Consider the following 23,497-nt stretch of genomic DNA (forward strand, 5'->3'; position numbering starts at 1 on the left):
ACGCATGCGCATCACACGTCTATTCTGGAATGTCGCGTCGTCGCGTCTGAGTGCTCGTACTAGTAGTTTCGTTTTCTCGACGGGGTTGGTGGCGTTGAGTAGGTTCGTTCTCGTAGATCTCGAATACCTGGCACTTGCAAAATATGTCATTTGTTAAATGAGTACTCATGCGTGCGTATTTGTAACACTCCGCCAACATTGAGTCGAAAAAAAGCGCCACATCTGAAGATGGCTTCCAGCGAAGAATTTTTCACCGACCGGCGACCGGCCTCTGGTATGACTCATTTATATTTCAGCTTTCAAGCTTGTGTTGTGGGCGTGTCTATCCGCTTTGCGCTGGCTGGTCGCACATAGACTGAAGCTTGAAGCCTACCGTAGAGGATCAAATGCTTAGAACAACTTCCAGTTTGACAGCGAGCGTAATATCATCGCGCTGTGTGTTCTCTCGGCAAGGGGCAGGTGGCGCGGAAATTAAAAATTGGTTTTGAGGAAAGGAAATGACTTAGTCCAGAAACATGAACCGGAAATTTTAAAAGTGCGGCGGGAGCAAATCGGAGTAGATTTTGTTTCTATTGGATTCCAGTTTTCTAATATGTTTCTGGAATTTCTGGTTGGTCTTTTTTCATGGGATTTTTGAAGTGAGAAAGGGGACGGGGCTACTTTATCACTGTACCCTTGTTATATCACTCCTGAGCATAGATAACCAAAACAAAAACACACGTAATAGCTTATCACACCGAAAACATTAAAAAAAAACTTTAACTTCCAATAGGTATTAGCGACCTGATATATTGACCGATTCCAATTTTTTCGAAGTCACCACGTGGCCTCTACATGCAGCCTGTCGCATATGCGGTGACCCAGTGCAGTGTCAGGTGCTATTTTATTTCTGGTACTTACTAACAACTTACATACAAAATGTCACACACACACACACACACACACACACACACACACACACACACACACACACACACACACACACACACACACACACTGATAATTGCATCCTCAGAAATAATCTGATGATCACAAAATATGTCTGTTGTCCTCACAACAGTCTGTTTTCAGGTGGTGTGAGGAGTTACAGATGGTTCTTAATATTTAAAAAAAAAAAAAGGTTCTTTCCTGGCTATAACAAGAAAAAAAATGGCCACACATATTCCATCCTCAATACACCCCTAACCAGAGTTTATGAGCATAGCTATATTGGCCTAACATTATCTCATGATATCCAATGGGAGGCTCCTTTATTACTATTGTTACCTCAAAGGCACTGAAATTACTGTTTTTATTCTAGGAAGACACCAGCAATTGCATCATCTGCAACAAAATTACTGGCTTACAAGAGATTCATGCAAGATCAGTACTAGTATATGCTAATATTATTTGGTTTCCTTATGGTAAACAACTTACAAAAAAGGTAGAAGTGATAGAAAGTAAGGTAGTAACATTTATCTTTAACAAATATAGACAATCACCTGCAACTCTGCTGAACGATGCCAGAATGTTAACTGTACAACACCAAGCTAAACTAGCATGGTTAAAATGTGTTTCAACTTATTCACAATCAAGTAAACACTGATATACTTCGAAGTGCACACTTTCATTTACAAGCATTTGACCAACATGCCATAAACACCAGTGCACTGTCCAAGTTCTCACTACACAAAATGTTTTAAATATTCTTAGTTTCTTCTGGTAACATAAGATTAGAACTTACATGATCCTTCAGTCACCAACATTCCATCATTAAGCAATCTTATAAGACTTTTGGAAAGGGAATAACTTGCATCAATTCTCAAGGCTATTGATAAGTTGATTTTGTGCCGTAAAAGTAATGGGACTAACTGCTTTAAGTTTACAGTGCTGTTCATTATATTGTGTTAAATTTTGCACTTTGAATTTGCTTACAGTTGCACAAGCAGTTATATTACTTAATGTCTATAATGTTCACTGCTGTTTCTCTTTTATTTGAACTGTTAATTCTGAATGGAGTCTTGTACCTTTTGTTCTCTGTATTTTGTATTTTATCTGGTTTGTCATAATTCTATCCTGAAAATATCTGTGTGTCATGTTTTTCTTCATACTTTATATTCCTGACGTTTTGATACTTAATTACTAATATTTGTTGATATTTATCACTTTTCTTCTTGATTTTACAAGTGCTATATTTGCTCTATTCTCTAACTGCAAATATTGTTTTTCCCTTTCGTTTCGATCTTAAAATTGGTATAGTTATGCAATATTGTGTCTTTCCTGTAATATACAGATCCATAGTGTGCTAGAATAAATCAGTCAGTCAAAATAATTCTTTATTATCCAAGTGCAAGAAAATACAATATATTTGGGCTGATAGTTATGTGGCTAAAGTAGATGCACCAAGAAAAAATATATTACATTAGACAGCTACGCATTAGTGAGCACATATTAAATAGTCTTAAAGCCTTATTTTTAAATGGCAGATATATTTGAAGGGCCGATTCTCGGCGACGGATGAAAAGAAAAAAGAATGCCTGAAAAGTAAATGAATAAACCCTGTACTGCAAAACATAAAATAATAATTCACCAGTATGTATCATACAAGATTTTCGAACAGTTGCCATCAGAATAATACTGAAAACTCCCAGAGTTCTTGATCTTATTCCTGCCAATTAAGATAGTGATAGTGTGCTACATGCTACTCTGCACTCTTTATTGCTCCTAGCCCCCAGTCCCTCCTGCAGGGACCACGTGATTAAAACTCACGAGGAACCTTATTCTGCAAGGTGTCCAGATGCCTGGGATTAAAAGCACATTTTTCCCTCTGATATGGTTAAGTAACCCTGCCTGCATTGTTAAGAGTCCTGCAACCGCCGCGATTGTGCAGATGGCAACGGAGGCAAGACGCAGTTCACAGACGACATTGACGTCCTGGATGTTGTAGACTTTCCCTGCCTTGTGGATGAGGAGACGATGGAGTTTCTTCGTAGCCACGGACGCGTGTTCCTCCTGTCGCGCGGCCCGCCCGGCTCGGGAAAAGGAACGGTGGCCTCGAGGCTGCATGAGCTGTACCCGGACAGCCGCCTGTACTGGTCCGACAAGATGTTCCTCTCGCCTGCAGCTCCGGCCAGGACCAAGGAAACATTAGCTGAGTCTCATGCGTTGTGCAGGCAAAAGTATGAACATAGTGTTGTTTTCTGTTGCAAAGCTCTTTAGTATTGTCCCCATCAGAGTTGCTTGCCTTTACAGCGGCAGCTGTTAATGGGAGGGACCTCCGGATCCCTGACATTGGCGTAGAACTCCACAGCGCATAAGGTGGGAGGGGGGGGGGGGGGTAGAGGAGTAGGGGCCATGGGGTTGCAAAAGCTATATCGCATGGAGAGAAATAATAGGTGCATAGCATGGAGGGCGAGCATCAGCTACAACGCGCTATGGTGATAGAGGATGAGGCGCCACAGGATGACGTAAGAGGCACAACAGTTCACTGCATTGGCGGTGCAGAAGGTAAAAACTGGATTAATTCAATGGAAAAGAAGCATAGTATAGAACTGTATCAATACTGGAAAAGGTAGATCACGATGGAATCATTCTGTAATAACTGAAGAGTCAATGACAGGCCTACTCTTTGAAGCTATATTAGAGTGTCTTAGAACGTGCAGCTACAAAAAGAAATTTAATGAAAATGACACATATGCTGTGTGCAGTAAATTTGTAGAAGCAAGTAAACACCACATGCTCGAATGTGATGGTCTCTGTATGGATGTTGATGCAGGTCCAGCCACTTTTCATGAGGCCCTAGGATTTAAAGATAACAATGGGCATGTAAACAAATCTGGAATGGAAAGCAAAAAGCGATTCGAAAATTGATGGCTCAAAAGCAGAGAGGTGACATAAGGTTAGAAGTGCAGACTGAAAACGTATTTAAAGGAAATGGTGAATTTTGAGACCAATTTATAACACAGTTAAATAAAAAGAAGCCGAGCATGATGGCAACTGCTACCACCCCATTTCAAAAGAGATGTTCCTATCTTTCATCCATCCGTCCATCCATCCATCAGTGTAGAAAGCGGGAGGGGCGAGATGTTACGTAGGTAGCACAGCGTAACAGGTGTCACTGGGTGTAGAGCAAAGCGTAAACTTTTGTCCGTTTTTTTTTCTTCTCAATGTTTCTTTTTCTCCCAGCATTGTAGCATGCTGGCGGCTCCTGTGTCTCGCCTGGTGTGCCACAATGATCAACTGCTACATAGAAGGCTATAGCACACCATGGTGCATGTTTTTAATCGCCTATTTTTTTTTATAGTGTCTTCTTGAAATAGCTAGCCTCACTTCTCTCAGGAAGCTAGTCGTTCGTTGGTTTGTTTTTCACAAGGCTATAGACTGCAGACTAATGCTGAGGATGGTTGCAGGGAAGATAAGAAAGAGGCGTGAGGAGTACACCGAGGCCTTTTTACAGGAGTCCTGAAGCGATGTTTGTCGAAGCCACAGGAAGCTGGAGCAGGAGACACAGATGTAGAACTGTCCCACTAGAGGAGTGTTCGGAAGTATGGAAATGTAAGCACACTAATAAACAGATGAAGAAGCATTGCTGATTAGAGGGTCTAGGGGAATTCTAGTGAGAATCTAGGGGAATTCTAGTGCTTCAGTGAAGTTTGAAATATTGGAAATAAAGTAGAAGGAAGGATAGCATGCCATCTTTGAGTGAAGGACTTACCACCACACGTCATGCGTGGCCCCTGAATGACTCGTCTGCAGTCCCCCTTTCTGATGCTGCGGAAAGTTTATGAAAACAAACCTAGCCCAGAGACTGTGAACAGAAATTTTCGGGCCTGACTGAATTGATGCGACACCTCTGTTTCTGCACTGTTACATACTTTTATCAAGCTGTGACAAGATAGCATGGCATCGTCTCTTGACATGACTGAGCAGAAAGTTGAGGTCGGGAAGAGGTGTCCCTATGGAGAACAAATTTGTTTTTGGTGATGGGGCTCAGACGGCTTCATCCAGGAGCGTGGTCTGTGCTCTTTTCCGGGGCGGCCATATTGAAGTCGCTGCGGCAAGGCCTGGACGACACAGTGGCCTAATTGAACGATGACACGGTGGCCCTGCAAAATACATGGGGTGCCGGTCAAGATGTGTCTTACTACTTACTTTTAGGAGTGTGTCCTAGTATCGGGGAAAAAAATCTGTGTAGCCATTGTGCATCTTACTGCAGTTCTTGTAGCCATCTAAGCATGGGCATTTTGCTATGGGCAGCCTGAGATTCTGATGATCTTGTGGTGTTCGAGTGCTTTGCAAGCCCTCCTGTTTCAGTTTCAGGCAAAAGATTGTGAGTTGGGCTGCTGATCTCAGCCCTGACTATCTTGGTTGCAGGATTGCTGAATACATGAAGAAGAATGTTCCAGTCGTTATCAACAGAAACACCAATATGATGGTGTGGGAGGTGTCTCCATTTCTGCAAATAGCTGCCACTTATGGATACACCGTAATCATTCTCGACATCAACAGAAATCTCATCTTGGATCCGCAAGTAAGGAGCTTTCTCCGGTTAACCCATTCAATGCCTGCAGAAAGGTGAAACTATATTGTGTTGCTTTTCGATGGGGATGTTGCATGTGTCATCAGGTGTTTGAAATGGAGCTATTTTTTTGTTCTCTGCTTTAATTGCCTCGCTTATATATGTTCTGCACTTTCACAGCGGTACCGCCATCTTGCTGTGCAGGGACCGCAGGCCTGACCAACTATAACCGTATTTTCTCTTGAGTGTGATGTATTGCTCATGTGGGCTGTGATGATAGTGGCGGTTTCAGATCAGCAAAAATGAGTCCGTTCTTGGCAGATGCATACGACTGCTGGTTGTGTAGCATGGAGGATAAGAGATGGGAGGACATTTAAGACAGGGCCACTCACGCTGCAGTAGCTGTGGTGCCTCTTTGTCTTAAATTTTTTCTTGCAGACAGTTTAAAGCTTGATCTATCTGCTGTCTTGGGCCCTAAGTTGTCTTTTGAGAATTATGGCAGTCGCAGCAATTCTAAGGATGTGCTTGACCAACGTTAAACAATTCGAACCTTGTTTTTGTTTTCATGGAACAAAACTTCCGGGCAAGCATCTTTCAATTCTCTTGAATAAAGGCTTCGATATTTACTGCTTCGCCTAGCTGCCATTCTCCAGCAGAAGACCGGAAATTTCTAATCGACAGACACAAGTTTGTGAGCCACGAGTCACAGCGTTGCAGTTTGTTGATGCCTTCAAGCGCAGATCGGGCAAAGCAGAAATAAACATGAATTTCTTTTTTTTTTCATGCGTGCTTACGCGTATGCAGGTTCTCGCTATTACCAACAGCAAGGGACTTGACCAGCGTTACATGTCAAACAGAATGAAGCAGTGGGAGCACGTGTACCCGTTCGCCACGGGCTGGTCTCCGAGGCCGCGAGATGCCGCGTTGCTCCTTCGCCGTTACAAGGAGCTCGCTGCCGACCTCGCCAATGGCAGCAACAACCGTGAGCAGTGGCTAAACCATCTATTCCAGCCCATGTGTCTGTGATGTGGTCTGGAAGATAGGGGTGGACACATTGGAAAAGAATGGGTTGGGATTGTCCTAGGGTATTCTCGTACACTCCTTGGGAAGAGGCGGAAAAGGACGCGAAAAAAGACCGGCACTAAGTTTGTATATATCTCCCTTAAGTTGTGATTATGATTTCGCCGAGCAGCTGCACACAGGTATGTATTACGTGCTCTACGCCTCTGCGCAATGCCGTTCCTACTCGGACGTGGACATAGCTGGGGTCGTTGTGCTGGCGCACCGTTTCGCAGAGCAATGATGAATGACTGGCAGGGTTAATACTGAAGGCGATGCTAAGGTGACAATTGTGAGGTGATACTTTGATTGCCCAGTAGCCTACTGAGGGTGATGCTAACTGTGTGGATCACTTGCCTTCCCCGTTCGTTCATTTCTCTGCTGCCAGACTTGCTCTTCACCGTTGCTCCTTCTTGCCTACACCGCGGTTGTGAAGGTACACGCTCGCAGACAGACATGCGGACAGGCTCATCATTATGAAAGGGCTGTGCGTCTTCAACAAAACTTCTTCTTCCGCTTACTAGGCTGTGTGTTACGACACTGTGGTCAGCATGCAAGTCTTCGGCCTAAGTTCTCAACAGTTAAGTTATGCATGCGTGTCAATGCGCGACATAATTGTACATTGGCTATGGAAAGAAACACACACAGAGTGGAGCCTGGCCGCTCCGCTGTTCTCATTTTTTTTCGTCATGCTTTTACTTCTCTGGTAGCAAAAAGACGCTGGAATTGTCCATGATACATTCTGGAATGTCTCTAGTGTGTTTTTTTACCACTCAGGTAAAAGCGCAGTGAACAGAAATTCGAACAGTGGAGCGTGGAGGCTGCATTGTTCGCATTTTTTTTTCATTGTCAGTGTACAAAGCCATATACTGTATACAAGGCGATTTTTTTTTTAATGCTTGCAAATTTTTATTTTTAAGACTGTCTGAGATATGTCGGGGCAGTATGTGCAGGTGAATTCTACAGCAAGGCAGACATTATGTACCTGATATGGGTAAATAATTCGTCAATTAATTAACTAAAAACTAATAATTTTTATTTTTAATTTTAGGGGCTAGGTTATGTCGCAAAATTGAAGATCGCCAGCATCGAAGGTGTGTCCTGTTTTTAATGTTTTCTTAATTGGCAACGTGGTCTGAAATATCGAACATCAAAAATACACATTTGAAGGCCAACTCAACGAGCTTTCAAATCCATATTTTTGACGTTCAGTATATCGAACTATGCATTACGGTTAAGAAAATTTATAAACAGAGCTCAACTCTGATATTGACGGCCTTCAATTTCACAATATAACCTTGCCTGTAAAACAAATAGTGTCTTAGTTAATTTTAAATAATTAATCTTCTAAACATTGATCAATATGAGGTACATAATGTCCGCATTGCTTTACTATCTGCCTGCACAGACCGCACCGGTGTACTATCTCTTACTGTTTTTAAAATAAGAGTGTAAATGGTAGAAAAAATCACCCTGTAAATTTAGAGCCCAGCAGCTGCTTTCAGATGTCTGTTTCGCAGCGTGCTGCTTGCATTCCAGGTAGCACGCTGGTGTACCCTGCATGTACTATACAGGCCTCATAAGCTCACGGAATGCAGGGGACATGAAAAGCGTGGGATGTGCTTTGAACTTTGAAGGCAGTGTGTGTGTGTCCAGAAAGTGGAAGATGGGACCAGCTATTCTGTGGGCGGGTGTTGGGCGGGTCATATTAGTGGGTGGAATCAATAACATATGGTCACTAGAGTAACATGGTAGATTCCAACGGAAGGGATGAAAGAGAGAGAGAAAGGAAGGGGGAAACAGCCGGCTGAGCAGATTAGGGGAGGAAATTTGCAAGGTAGTGTGGTCACGCCTAGTGCAGGCCAGAGCTAACAGATCATTGGGCGGGGCCTATGAATTGCACTAGACTACAGTGAACTAGACACTAGACGTAAGTAGTGATGATGATGGTAATGATGATTGTGTACGTGGGCTTACCTCGCTGTTCACTTCCTTAATTAATCCCAGTTACGATTATAGGGCTGGGGTGTACACCTTACTGAGCCACCGGGGTAGGAGAAGGCGTTCGGGTCAGTGTCTCACACCACGTTCTTCAGTGTTCACTCTCTTGCTGGTCAAGATTGTATAATATGTTTTGAAGTTTGTGTCATAAGGCCCATCGTATGCACATTCGTGGAGAGTGCTCCTGAAAAAAAAAAAACGACTTCTGTTTCTTTATTTTCTCTGCAGATGTGGACCTTAAGCCTGTTCAGAACACACAGGTTTTCCCTTTCTGTCTGGCGCGGGTTTGCTGGTTTTGCTGGGACGAAGGAAATAGAAACTACTGGCACAGCGAACAGGTAAGGAAAGAGTGCTATGTAGGATGTTACCTCGAAAGAGGCCCTCTACGCTTCATCGCCTTTTCGAACAACTGGCGTCGCAAAACTGCACTGGGATTCATATTTAATTTTTAATATTCAAATTCCATTTTTGTAATGCCGTTCTACGAGGCGACCGAAATTAATCCGGAGCCCTTCTGTTAGAACCTCCCTCATAGCCCATGTGCCGCTTCTTGACGTTCCCTTATAAAAGTTACCTGTAGACTGTCTATAGGCTTCTTATACATTCTGTTGCCTTCCTATAGGTATTTCCTTTTGTCTGTTTATAGTCTGTAAACTGTCTACAGAAAAAAGTACTAAAAGTGTATGACCATAAATTTATAGATTGTCTATAGACTGTCTACAAGATTTTTGTTGCCTATAGACCATTGTAGGATTTGTCTATAAAAGTCTATGGACTTCATAGACAAAAGCCTATTGATAATCTATACAATATCTAAAGAAATTTTTGTAAGAGTTAAACCCCACAATTTACAATTTTTTTTACATACATTGTGTAGCGGTGCACATTTTATTGTTGAATTTGCTCATGCAGGTTAAAAAAGCTTACGGCTCAAAGGACACGATCAGCATCTTCGGCTATGCCGTCCTAGGCGATCTGGTCACAGCCATGGTGGACCTCACAGATGTCCAGCTAGCACTCACGGGTGACGGCGAGCGAGCAGCAGACTGGAACTCAGCCAAAAATAGCTCCAAAGATGAGCACTTGCCAAACGCCGCGTGCTCGAGGCTCTCAGCAGTTATGGAATTCGACGAAATGCAATGCACCTTGGACCTGGACGCGCTGGCTGCTCCAGATGTAAATGAGGAGGAGTTGGAAGAGACCTCCGCATACCGCGAGCTTCCGCCACCTTCGAGAGTGAGCTTCATCATCCTGGGCTCCACCAGCTCTGAACCCATCACATACAGTCAAGCTGTGCGCAGCTGCTTTTCATCCCTATGCAATGGCTTGCTGTCCTGGACGAAATCACCTGATGCGCAGTCGAGGATGGATGTCGGTGGTGTCGCTGTGTACGGTGCGGGCTCAGAAAATGGCTGCCCTGTCTTCATCCTGGATGAAAAGACAGTCAAGATGGATGTGGTCTTCACTGGCTACTACCAGTCTCACACCACAAGGTGCATTTTCTCCCATGCAATTATTCTGTTATTGCATTTGCAGGAAAGTGTTTTCTAACATCTTTATGTCCATCCAGCTACCATTCTTTTTTTTTTTCATTTGTCACGGTCGTAGACTAAATTGCACGCTTTCTTCTGAAGGACGAGTGCCCGCTGCGGAACATGGTCGACTGGTCACGAGGGCGTGGCTTGTGGAAGGCGCCCTTTCTGGAGAGGACCGCAGCGCGGTGCCGCTGCCACACGTTACACGAAGAGTGAGTTGCGCATGCGTGGTCTGAAGTTCACGATCCATCGCAATGCTTTGGAACGCATAATTGTGTTATCAGTGCCATGAGGTGGCATCGCAGAAGAGGCAAGTCCGCCTTGCTGCTACGAGTAGCACATATCATATCATAAGTAGAGGGCAGACCACACATAGCGTGAAGACTTGAGTGCACGGTTCTGTGGCTCGCGCAGCTTCAGCTGCTGGTGCCTCTGATTGATGGCGCATGACTATATACTATATTTGAAAGGACGCACGTACTGTAACAGTGCACTAGCTGTGCAATGCGCCCGAGGTTAAAGCTACACGAGCCGCAAAAGCGCACGCTGAAGTGCTCCCACTTATTGTGGTGCGCCCTGTACATTTGTCACAGTTTTAGTGTGGCCTCGCTATTATGTGCGGTCTATACGGCCGATAACTGGACGCTTTGTTCAGACACTGCGCACGGCATTTCATGGAGCTGTGGACGAAGCTAGTTTCATCAGATGCTGATACTTGTTGGCTTCGGACTTTAGGGGGTCGGCTTAGAATCAGGGCCGGCCTAGATTTGAGTAAATACGGTACCTTTTGGCAGTGTACAGTTGCCCACAGAAGTTCTTGGAGCACGGAAGCCACAAAAATAAGGTTGACTCTCCTCGCTGCCTAGGGGCGTGACCTGGCACTGAAGGTTGCACAAAAAAGTGCAGAGCACACGTTTCAGTTTGTTGCAGGATACTCACGCTGTCAAGCACTTATGCTATTTCCTGATTTTCATGTTCTGAAAACTTTTGCAGGTACCTGTGCGTTTTAGCAATGTGGTGTACCTGCGGGAGACTTGGGAAAGTGTTCGCGATGGATGCAAAAGTGCAGCTTTGAATGCAACGAGCATGCATAACACTCGGCATTCGCTTCTCTACACATGAAAGTTAGAATTTTTAAATGCTTATGGTTTATAAAGCCAACGTTAGCACTCCTGAAGTGCGGTGTAGACGCTTTAGGTTACAGTGTTGTCCTGGTGGCTCTGAAAGAAGTAGAAGGTGAGGAGCAATAAGTTAGAGACGGCTTAGTGGCTCTCAATCATTATAAAAGAGTATAGCATTTAGAAAAAACATGGGACAATGCGGAGAATGCTGATATATTGCAGCTCTCTAATGCATGCATATTTTAATACACTTCTCTTATAAATGTTGAACGTCATCCTGCAGTTTCACCTGCTGTTGCAACTCGCCGAGCACCTTATATTTCTGAGCGTTTAGCCTAAAACAAGTCGAACCACCTAGACGCCAGCGTGATGCTTGGCATGTGAGCACTGGTCGGGTTCTGCAAGCTCTTCGTGACTGCCTGAGGGCGCAACGTCGAAGGTGCACGAGCTCTGCAGCCGGCATATGGCTGGACTTTCATTGAGAACATAATTATGGGTCACAGTGACAATTAAACCAGAGCACTGGACATCGCTCTCTCGAGGCAACTGCGCTCGATACTTGCAGTACATTTTTTGTTATTATTTCGGTCGTATTGATCACGCGGAAACTTCACAGCGTCCTTCTTTGACTTATGTTCTCACTTAAATCACGCCACCATGAAGGGAGGACCTAGCTGAGGATCTGCTTGATTTGTTTAAAATGAAGAAATGAAGGATTTGTAAGCTACACCGTAACATACGAATTGCCCTGTAAGCAAGTGAGCGGTCGTCTAATGCACATGGACTCTTTAATAGGGACAGGAATAGGGAATAGGGAAGCGTAATTTCGCCACCAAACATGTTCAGTTCTAGAAGTTACCAAGGTTTTAACCAAGATTTTAATTTCCTCTGATTGCTGACTACATGACCCCCTTTTTCATGGTTAAGACTCTTTCCACGCCATCTGTATCAACTCAGTATATTTTCAGCTAGAAATGTGCTTCCGCTACCAACAATAGGTATTCCGTAATTGTAATGATGGAAATTCACCCTGATGCTTGGGCAGCATATACTATGCTCCTATGAGGAAGTGCTCTAAATGACAGCTTACTATCTTAGACTTATAGAATAGTTCGTGTTTAGGGCGTACCATTCTAGAAAAGAATAGAGCTTCTGAAAGTGCAATCATCGGGACAACCAGGAGCGCCCTTTCTACTCGTAGCGTTACACCAAAGAGATGCACTACTCATTACAGGCCACCAAGTAATGAACATCAAGCATCAAAAGAAATAGACTGGTGTCTTATCTCTCAAAGTGTTGCTTAACAATGTGTTGCATTCTGGGAACGATTTACCTGATGCTTGTGACAGTTGCTGCTCATCTTCCGCTTCAAATGGCATGGACCCGCTGTAGGGGAGTAGCCAGTGTTTGGCGTAGACCCTCTGCCCCCTACAGGAGAAAAGAAGAAAATCGAAACACTACGTAAAATAAAAATATCAGTGGCGAAGTAGGGCAGACGTCTGGAGGAATTCTGAAAAAATTTTATGCCTGTGGCACATGGCAGAATGGGCCTAGTCATAGTGGCAGTCATAGCTGTGTCTTCGTCTGTGGCCTCGTCCTTTCAAAGTCCAATGTGCACCATATCATTTCTACCCACTGGTTCTGCACTTGGCTAACTGTCTAGTCGCAGCTTCGCTGGTTGAAGTACTGCTTCTCTGATAAACAAGCCTTGATTTCCACTTCGTCTTGATGATGCGAGCTATTTTTTTTAGTTATCTTTGGGAGTGTGTATATGGTGCAGTGAACTGAAACAACCCCCCCCCCCCCCCCCCCTTCGCTTTTAAAATGTCATCCACCAGTCACTGGGCATTTGGGCACACTTACTATCGACACAAACTGAAGTGGCGTAGCAAGAAGGCCAAGGACACAGAGAAAGAGTCGCAGCACTGCTGTGGTTTTTTTCCCCGCGTCCTTAGTCTTGTTGCTACGCCACTTCGGTTTGTGTTGAGGTGCTGCACCAATGAGCCTGATGATCCACGCCAACTTTGCAGCTATGCGAACCACAGATATGTGGGATTGTTGATTGACGTGTGCGGTGACTACTTTGAGCCTTCGCATTCTCTCTGCCTGGCCTTCCGCAAACCAACTAGTCACACATTCATCATCACGCCCAGCCCCACGAGCAGCAATGGGATACCGTGGCGGCACGTTTCCAATGGACAACACACAGCTGCTGGAACGCATGGATGCACCTTGCCTCAAGGACGAGAAGACGCAGCGCTTTCTTCGCACCCACGGGCGCCTGCTGTTCCTGGTGCGCGGACCTGCCAGCTTGGGCAAGGACACCGTTGCAGCTGAACTGGAGCACCTGTACCCCGAGAGCCGCGCCTATTGGTCTGACAAGCTGTTCAGCTCGCCCATGGCTCCTGGGAGGAACGCCGCCAGTATTCGGGAGTCGCACGATCTCTGCCTCAGCAAGTGAGTCCCCTCGTGCACCAACTATGTTCGCAACTTACCCAATGGGAAAGTTTGGGAAGGTGGATACGAAAGGTGTGAGAGTGAGCAGGGATAGTGGATACCAGCTATATATGGGGCTGTAGTTTTCTCGGCACTCCATGACTGCTTCCAATTGAAGAGGTGTACCAGTTCGAAGTTGTCTCAAAGCAGTGGAGGCAGTGACTTTTATCACTTCCGGAAAAGAGCTGTAAGCATTGGAAAGAAATAAAAATGAATTTAAATCGTGTTGAGTTATGGCAAGCATGTATGTGTCTATGCTCCGCTATTTCGCAGGTCACTATAGACCTTTTCATATTTGCCTTTTTGGGTGCAGCCATATTTCCACTGGGCTGTGCAAGGAGCGTTCTGATTGGCATATTTCATACAGGCATCTACTGCGCATGTGCAGCACAGTCCAACATGAACGAGCTCAATCAAGCTGCAAACAGTGAAAAGGTCTATAGCTGTGGTACTCTGTGATTAAGAAATATCCTCGCCATGTTGTGCGGGAGCAGTGCACCAAGCAATCCCATAATGTAGCCGAGATTTATCTTTTCTGTAGTCTCCAATTCCGAGCAATATATGCAGGAGAAAAGGAGAGGTGTCACGAGAAAGTCGCTGTGGAAGCCTTCCAAGAAACAGGCTGCTTGTGTAGTCGCAAATATCGATGGAGCAGTAATGCAAAGCCAATGGGAAACGCCTGCATGCACTCTGTGCAGGAAGCTTGTGCGGTTAGGAAAGTTTCTTCTTAAACCAGAAGTTTATACAGTCAATAACAGCACTCCACACCATTCTTACACAGCGCCGTGAAGTACCAAGTGGTCGCAGTTCGTAAGAAATTCTGGACGAAAGAGGCAATCCTCCTCAAAGGATCTCTGATCGCTATCTCATCGAAAATCCAGCATATTCTTGTGGCTTAATTGAGGCATCATTCAAGGAACGCGCCCAACTGAATTTCCTGCAAGTACTCGTTAATATTGGAGTTGCCCTCGTACATGTGGAGGCTGTGGTACCTGTTCGCACTTCTGGCGTGTTGCCTTTTCTGTGGCAGGACAAAACTTGTCTACGTATAACGCATTTGCAGTTTAAATTTGCTAGTGTCTGCGAGTGGTGTCTGGTTACTATTTTCTGGTGCTACTGATAGGCAGCACATGATTTTCAGTGGTGCATTTTGGGGCGCTTCAGTCTGATTGTAATTTCAGAGTCTCTATATAGTAGCCTCCATAAAGAAAATTTATAAGGCTTGTCGCTGTACAACGTAGATAAGGTTGGCAGGCAGTATTCAAATGGGTCCCTATTTTATGTGTAATGTTTCTGAAAGACATTGAAGAAATCCGCATACCTAGCGATTTGCATCAGCCCTATCGAACTGTAGCATCACCAACGCGTTTTCTGTTGATTTCTTTCATGTACATATTGTAACGAACGCCTCATTTTCTCACCCGTTTTTGTTCCATATGTTGTGTGTGTAGCTCTGTCTCGGTTTGTAACCGAGTGGTGAACATTCGCATCGTAGGAACCTTAATTGAGTAGAACAGTGAACCATGCTAGTTGCTCATCAATGCTGGACGTAAAGAGCCAAAAGTACGTGCTTTTCTTGCCAGCAACGTCAGCATTTGACTCCTGCCTTTTAGTACTGCGCCAAGTCCTGTGGGGCACGTGCAGTATTCCCGATGAACGATCAGACACAAAACGCTTGTTTCAGCATAGTGGCGTGCCGTTGCGTCCAGCCTATTTTTACAACGTGAACCTGGCGGGAAGGCCAGCGCTCCCCGGTGTCTCACTATCAATGATTGGTTGCTTCACACCTCCTCTGCTACCACTTCTTTCCCGCCTTCTCTCGTTTCACTGTACTTATCTTTAAATTATCGCTCCCGCGGTAACTGTCGTTCTTAAGGCAGTTGCGATCGAGTCTGACGTGCCCGTTCACCAAACTACAGTGGCACGGTGCAGTGAAGCCATCTTATCAGGAGACGTATACGTGTTGCGGTGAAGTCCAATTTGCAGGCGTGCCGTTCTCCTAACGACATCGCTGCAATGCGGAGAAGCCACTCTACCAAGGGACACAAAATCGCGTGGTGAAGTCCACCTATCAGGCCTGTGGTTGCGTTGACAATTTGATGACGGCCGACGCCCTGCCCGCCAGCTTCTGACCGAATATCCTAGCTGTATTCTGCGACGCAAAACCAGGGAAGCCAGGGAAGATAAGCCGACCACTCATTGACTCATTTTGGAGGACCGTATACAGACCAGCATAGGCCTTTGAACGGGGCCTACATTTTGTTTCACTTTTTTTGGCCTTGAGGCCATCTCCACAGCCGCGCTGAAAATGAAAATGTGTCGTATGTACGGGTGGTTCGTGACTGGCTTGCGCCCATGGCTACAACTGTCGTGATTTGGAGTATATTAGCAAAGGTGCCAGCCTATCACCGGTCTATGTAACCTGCGTACGGCATTGAGAATCAGGCCCCTGATTTGCTTGCGACAGCTGCAGCTTCCAGTTTAGCCAGCGCATTGCGAAGCAGAACAGACCCGCAAAAAAAAAAAAAAACTCTGTGGAAGTTTTAGGTGTGTGTGGGGGAGGGGCCTTTTTTCCTTATCAGTGTTTTATTTCAAATTCCAGTTTAGGTGTATTATTTTTTAGCACCTGTTCGTGTATATTTATTGGTTTAAGCCTGTGATAGCCATGCTGGGATAGGCATTCCCTCGCATTTTAAAAAATTCTTTTGCCCTTTGCCTCTCATACAGGGATTGCAAAATGAGGAAATGAGGGGGTGCAAGCCTTCTGCCCAACGGTTTTGTTTGCAGTTTTAGTTTAGCGCTGAGGCCTAGGTCGGGAGATCGAATCTCGGTCGCAACGCCCGTATTGTGCTGGAGAAGAGATGCAAAAACGCCTGTGTGCAACAACACCAATCTACGTTAAAAACCTCAGGTGGTCAAAATTTATTCAAAGCCCTCCACTACGGCGGCCATCATTGTCCACGTGCAGCTTCTAAACGTGAAACCCCACATGGCATATGCTGTTTATTTTTTTGTTTGTTTCAGGGTCGAGGGCTTTATGAAGATTGATACCTCTGTGATAATCAACAAAAATCCAAACGTCATGGTTTGGGAAGTTGCAAACTTTCTGGTGCTGGCATCGAGATACGGCTATACCGTCATTATCATCGACATGCCGCACCACTTTTCCTCAGATCCCAAGGTAAAAGCAGCTTGTTTTATTTATGTTCCTTCAGACAACCGTGTCTTGGTGGGATCATTGTGCTTCACATCGTTGCGAGTCATTGGCCTCACCGAACATGCAGTCATGGGTTGTATACTTACAGGATTGTTTCAGGAATGTATGGGCACCAGCCATCGACACTTCTCCAGCTCAATACTTCTCTGGCCTGTCACTAATTTATCGGTTAACCCACCGGAGACGAACCACTTTTCTTTTGCTATAACATGCAAACGTGTCACGTGCGTCATTCACTTTGTGCGGCCAGGTTCTGGGCGCTACCAACATGGGACTTGGAGAGCCGCACTTGGCTAGCCGAGTGAAGCAATGGGAGGAGGTGCACCCATTCGCCACAGGCTGGTCCCCGAGACCCAAGGACGCGGCACGGCTGCTGCAACGGTTCCGGCAGCTGAGGACAGCTCTGCTTGAGAAAGACCGTGAGTGCAGCTTATACCAATGATTGCAGTGTTCGGCTGCTGAATGCAGATTTACACTTGCGATGCCAGCTGCAGCAGCTGCTGGAATCGAAAAAACGTTGCTGAGAGCATTTCTTGCAACATTAGGCAATCTGTGTGCCATCTCTTCTTGTTTCATGCCGAGAGTAGTGCATTAAGGGAGTAAAGCATCAATAGAAATTTCTAGCAAACTGCGTACTGCCACCACTTCCAACGACTGCTACCGTGCGCTGCCACAGTGCATGCACAGATCACCCTGAGGGCGCTAGATGGCTCCAGGTGTCGGCCAGCTGCGCATAAGCCTGCCGCGTCGGAACCAATCAGCGCGTGTGTACTGCCTGTGTGCAGTATGTGCTATGCTAAATGTCTCCACGGCTGCTTTGCCGTTTTTGCATTACTGGGACGGACGTCAAAGCACATCCTAAATTGAGCCTCGCTCGCTGAAGAACGGCCGGGCCAAGAGCTATCACGATGGAAAGAAACGTGGACGATGTGGCACCTACATGCTCCGCTTTTCGAATTTCTTTTCATCGCGCCCTTACCTGGGTGGTACGAAAAAGAAGTTAGAGTTGTCTTTGAATGTATCATGGAGGACTCTAGCGTCTTTTTGCTGTCACAAAAGTAAAAGTGCGAAGAAAAGAACCTCTAACAACGGAGCGTGCAGGCGCCGCATTGTTCACGTATCTTTCCACTGCGATAGTACACGGCTCTCACTAAGTGGCCCTGCATGTGTCTTTCTACGCACTCTCTTAACTGTGAAACCCTATTGCTTCCAGCAAATGTGGCTCCACAAGACGTGTCCACCAGCCACATATACCCCTTCTGCCTGGCGAAGCTCTGTCTTTTTGGCCGTACCACAACAGACAGCGATTACTGCAGGAGTGAAAAGGTATACATATGGCACTGACTGGGTTCCAGACTCTGTGTCCTTCCCATTGTCTTTCATGACTAGCTTCGGATGATGTCTACTTGTCGGCTGCCATTTTTCATAAATTTCAAACTATAAGCCCATCAGTGACACAGCAGTGAGATCTTTTCAGCGTCTAACATCTGTACTAGACTAACTTCGCTCATTGGTATTGGCTGCGTGACATCCTAATAATATGCATTCCTTTCTTCAGGCACACCTGTTAAGTTGTTGTTGTATCTGACTCAATTGATGCAGGTGAGAAAAGCCTTCGGCCAGAGTGACACGCTTCGAGTGTTTGGCTACGCCGTGGTCCGAGGATTTGTGTTCGCCTTGGTGGACTTGAGCCTTGAGCAGGCTTCTCTGAGCAAAGCCGATAGTGTCGATGACTGCGGCAGCTTAGTAGAAACTGTTGACGACATGGATGCCCTGTCACATCGCTTCGAGGTGAGCCTCAGTCCGCAAGATTGGGAAGAAGTCTCTTGCATCGTCGACCTGGCTAAGTTTTTGCCAAAGGGGGATGGCAATGACCAGGACAACATCCTGCACTCGGTTGGTGACAAGATCAGTCTTAAAGGTAAGGCTGCATTTCCGTCCAAGATGGGAGGTATGCATTAGGCGGCAGTACATAAAAAAAAAACCCAAACCTGTCACGTTGATGCCATTGTGTGCTCATCCACACTTGGCAAAAATCACAAATCACCTCAGTTGTGTTAACACTTGATCACCCTGATGTTCCTCTTGCCCCTTTCGTAATAGCCCTCATCGGGTCTTTAAAGTAGTAAGATTTAAGAGTGCACGTTGTTGGGCGAGTCAGTCGTACGTAGACTAACAAGGGAAATGCGCTGAAAGACACTGACGAGAAGAGCGCATGCACCCATCCTTGTGCTCTTCTCTACGTGCCTTTTTTTTTGCACATTTTCCTTGCTTAAGGTAATAAAATGAAATGAAATGAAATTTCACTCTAAAAAAACAATTAGTTACATTCGCTCACACAACGCTCCGACTGAATCTGTTCTCTGCAGAGTACATTTCATTCAGGCGAAATCTTAGACAAACTCGCAGATAATGCACCTGAAGCACGGTGCATGCCGATAGCGTCTCTTAGTTCAGTCGTTCCATCAACAACTAAATGGGAGGGGGGGCACAACAGGTGAGGAGCAAAAGCAAGCATGTTGCGAAGGGTCACTTGTGCCTCACATTTCACGCTGCGGGCCACAGTGTTATTCGAGCCACCAGCGATAATGATTGGTGAAGATTACGATGACAGTGGTGGCGGTCACTCTAGATGGACAACATCACATCTCGCCTCCTCTCGCGCTGCTTCTCTTGCAAGACGTGGACCCTTCGAGAGTCACCTTCATGCCCCTTGGCTCGGTTGAGGGGACGAAGTACAGCTACAGCGGAGCTGCGGGTGCTCCATGGAAGCTGCTGTCTTCGATGCTGCGCTCCTGGGCTGCGCAGTCAGCAGATGGCACGGACTGCTCGAAGAGAGTTGCTGGCATCGGTGTGTATGGCTCCATGGGGGCAACCGATGATGTCCTTCTCCTGGTGGACGAAATGACGGTGGAACTGGACGTCGTCTTTACGGGATACTACCAGCCCCACACGACTGGGTGAGAAGTTTTTCCCTGTCATCCGAAAAACAGCAAGTGTCAGTTTTGTTTGGTCTCGTGAGTAGCAAAACATTCAAAGGAGTACAGGCACCAAACTTTGGGTGTGTTATCTTTTTATTGATGCTCAAGATAGTGGTAAACATGAATCGTCATGCAAAATTTACCTACGCCAAGCAAATAATTTCGAATTGGGTTTCTTCTCTCATGTTTTAGTCTCAGTGTCAACAGCTGAACGGGAGCTGCGACGTTGAAGTTCAGTTCATGTGAGTTATAAAGAAAGAGGTATTATAGCTACTTCTTTATTCTTTGTCAATGCCTGCTCTTGGGGCAGGCTGGCCTTAGAGCCGCGGCGAATTGAAACAACCAAGTAGCGATTATATCGCAGTTTTGTTATGCCTCACATGACATAACCTAAACTTAGTCGTCCTAGTTGTCGTTCAGCGGTTCAAACTGAAACAACAAAAAAATCATTAATTTACAGAGCAGAGGGAGAAATTTGATTATTCACCGGAAGGTTAGCAAATTTAATGTAATTTTCTGGCGTAGAAGGATTCTGCATGGCGATTCATGTATCCTAATGCCTCATGCATAATTCTAAAGAAGAAAACACGCAACCTAAATTTGCTGTCCATACTCTTTTAATGCCCGAAAGAATTATAATTGGTACATTTTATGTGCTAGTTCATTTACTTTGAAAAACTAAGTTGTATGAATTTGTTAGGACACTGATCTCGTAAACTGATATGTTGGAATTCGCTACAAGTACATGAATTCAGTTCAGTTTATAAAGAGCTAGCATGATTTCAGAAGGCCATTTTGGAAGGTTTTTAGAAGCTTAAACTCTTAAAAATCGCAGAAAATTTTGTTGTTCTCACATAGAGAATGGCACAGATGTGTACAGAAATCTGTTTTATTACTGCAGTTTAATTGCTTTTCATACTGATAAATCACAGTGTGACCTCATCGGAGAATTTGGTCTTTCATCTCCTCGGCACATTATTGGGGTGTAGCTCTTAAGTGCCTGTTTGTGGGTTGAGCCGCGTCGCCATCACCGCCGTCGATGTAACCGAGCGAACGATAGTACCGCCACTCGCTCATATATGGCGCCAGAGTGGTGCGCGCCATGCACGTCGTCGTTTGTCACCACTGCATGAACGGAGGTAGGGTGGCCAGGGGAGGGGAGGTCTGTCTGTGGCGGCAAGTGCCTACGCGCACCCACGCTCTGCCTCCTCGCAGTCGCGCCACACTCCGCTCCGCTGGCGGGCGGTGCTTTGAAATGTGCTGCATACAATAGATTGTCCACGTGGGTCACGCCATTCACAGTGTTGTCTTTCTAGTATAAGTGGGTTGTTCCTCTCCCTCGTCACTCCTCCCACTATCGTGACAACCTTGCGAAACACTTGTAATTGACCTCATGTTCGAGAACCAGGCATTGGTGCAGCAGGTTAAACATATCTCCATACATTTCTCCAACCACAAGGCCTCCTTCATGACAATCAAAGACTGGGAGAGGAGTGTTACCTGGAGAGAAAGAGTGTGTGTGGAAAATAAAGAGTGCTTTGTAACTCGACATACTTTTCACATTTCTTTAAAAAATTCTTTACCTCAATATATCGCAAAATTAAAACACCTACAGAGCTGTGCTCAAATTTCGCATTAGGGAGTATCATAATCCTTACAATTTTTTTTCATCACTGCTAAGACCAAACTCAGGCTCTCATTGTCTTTTGTCGTCGACCTGCCCACCCTCACTGCTGCTTCCCGCATTCAGCAAATTGGTGTGCTTTGTGAAGCATACATGCTGTGTAGGCTGTTATCCTTGCTGCTACCTGGCTACTGGTGTTTTCCTGAGTTTGCCTGATATGCATGCATCAACATGTGTTCGCTCTTATGATGTGTCTATTCGCTTTATTTTGACCATTTCTTTGTTTTGCTTCTCGTTTTACAGTGACAACTGTTAACATGTTTCCTGGTTGCGGGGCGTTGATGTCGACGTAACACCATTCAAAGCTCATTGGTCAGCATGTAGTAGCCGCATGCATGATGTTACTCCAATGCGCCAAGCTGTTTGCTCAGCATCCAAAGATGTCACATATGACTTTATTGCAACGTGCCATGGCAGTGCACAATGCTGAGTGGTCCGAATGCACTGACGTTGCAATGACAGCATGGTGACAGCACACGCACTCTACAATCGGGATGATGATACTATTGAATAAACAATATTAAGTCACAACATACAGCTGGCGCTGCATCTAGCGATACTGAGTGCTAACGAACTTGTGAGTTTTTTTTTTATAGATTATGAATTATTAATGTTCAGAGCACATTAGTGTGTATTTCTTTATTTTAGCTTGCAAGCAAATGACAAGATACTTTCAGCCTGTCTACTTTCACGTCAGTGTACACAAGAATCTGTAATTGTCCCCGCCCTCTCTTCCTTTTGCACCCAGGCTGAGTCGCCGCACCTGGTCACAAGGGCGAAGCATGAGACCTGGAAGGCCACCAAGACGCAATGGCCACCCCAGACCAGACTATTGTATTTTATACTCCGCCTGTCCCTATGATCCTGAGCTACGAAAGGCATGATGTGCACATGTCCATGATGCACTGGTCGAGCTTCTTTGGCACTCTCTGGAGGCAAATCGCGGAGCACAACGGGCTAAAACACTGTTGGATGGTTTAATACTGTTTGCAGATCTCCATACATCGAAGAAAGTGCTTGGACAATCAACTGCCTGGTGCGTGCTCGATCGCATGATCGTAGTGTGACCAACAGGCGGCTACTATAATCACAAAGAAGGGCTAGTTCAGTGGTCTTAGTGGCATCGGTGCCTGAATTTTGCCAGTGTGGACTGGTTGGACATACTAGGTAACAGCAGTGTGTTCTGTCTTTCTTTTTTTTTTATAACATTGCTGTTCAATGAAAAAGCTTACAAGTCAGCCTGAGAAATCAAGATCTGCCCATGTACTAAACACTGAGAGAAACAAAGGTAAAAAAAATACAAATTCGAAGAAATAGTTGCATTCATATGTATCGCTACAGGTGTATCAAAGTTGTAATCTCATCATGCCCACAGCCGTCACCAAACCTATGTTTCATACCGCAAATGGCATTGCAGACAAGCCGCCTCTTGCTGCTTCTCTGTGAAACAGCCTGAAATTAAAACTTTTTAACTACTTGGATGTATTGTTTCTTGTGGGACGTTGCATGTATTTCTTTAATACCGACTGCTGGCTAGTATATGCTTTCAAGTGCCTAAAAATGTTCTTTTGTCTCTGCGGTTATTCTGCTGCGATTCCTACAAGTTCCCCTGTTGTCCTAGTCATGTATCAAACTGTACCGTGTACTTGAGGAATAAAACTGGGCCAATGAATTTTGAAAATAAAAATACAAACGAGCTTTGTCGAGTATTTTTTTCTCCCTGCTTATTGTTGTTGTAGTGCCAGAGGAAAGATGCTTACATTTCCTGTGTGCACTGTGTACACGTACCACTTCTTCGATGTATTAAAGGGGTACTGACACGAAATTTTCGCTGAGCCCTTTTTCTCACTTTTGAATGGCGCATAAGGTATAAACATGAATCACCCTTCAGAATTCAGACACCGCG

The 23,497-nt window shown here is 45.3% G+C and overlaps 1 protein-coding gene across 4 annotated transcripts; it reads left to right on the top strand.

The window, feature by feature from the left end:
* On the top strand, positions 1 to 23,285 carry LOC144120953 (uncharacterized). Of its 4 annotated transcripts, none has more exons than XM_077653782.1 (15): positions 31 to 274; positions 1,301 to 1,403; positions 2,870 to 3,158; positions 5,353 to 5,509; positions 6,302 to 6,479; positions 8,786 to 8,895; positions 9,470 to 10,050; positions 10,192 to 10,304; positions 13,367 to 13,670; positions 16,734 to 16,890; positions 17,177 to 17,345; positions 18,140 to 18,252; positions 18,529 to 18,847; positions 19,559 to 19,886; positions 22,340 to 23,285. In XM_077653782.1, exons 3-15 carry the CDS (start codon positions 2,956 to 2,958, stop codon positions 22,473 to 22,475), a joined length of 2,868 nt encoding a protein of 955 aa, XP_077509908.1. In that variant the 5' UTR covers positions 31 to 274; positions 1,301 to 1,403; positions 2,870 to 2,955; the 3' UTR covers positions 22,476 to 23,285. The 4 variants fall into 4 exon arrangements, with proteins under 4 accessions (XP_077509907.1, XP_077509908.1, XP_077509909.1 ...); XM_077653783.1 differs by having other exon boundaries at positions 19,607 to 19,886; XM_077653781.1 differs by lacking the exon at positions 1,301 to 1,403 and having other exon boundaries at positions 1 to 274; positions 19,607 to 19,886.
* Positions 23,286 to 23,497: the final 212 nt, after the last annotated feature.

The sequence above is a fragment of the Amblyomma americanum genome, chromosome 2, assembly GCF_052857255.1.
Source record: "Amblyomma americanum isolate KBUSLIRL-KWMA chromosome 2, ASM5285725v1, whole genome shotgun sequence".
Taxonomy (NCBI): Eukaryota; Metazoa; Arthropoda; class Arachnida; order Ixodida; family Ixodidae; genus Amblyomma; species Amblyomma americanum.

Coding starts and splice junctions, on each gene's coding strand:
- LOC144120953 (XM_077653780.1), top strand. CDS start 229: ATGGCTTCCAGCGAAGAATTTTTCACCGACCGGCGACCGGCCTCTG. Junction 10,305..13,366: donor TGCCACACGTTACACGAAGA/GTGAGTTGCGCA, acceptor CATCACGCCCAG/CCCCACGAGCAGCAATGGGA. Junction 19,887..22,339: donor TACCAGCCCCACACGACTGG/GTGAGAAGTTTT, acceptor TTTTGCACCCAG/GCTGAGTCGCCGCACCTGGT.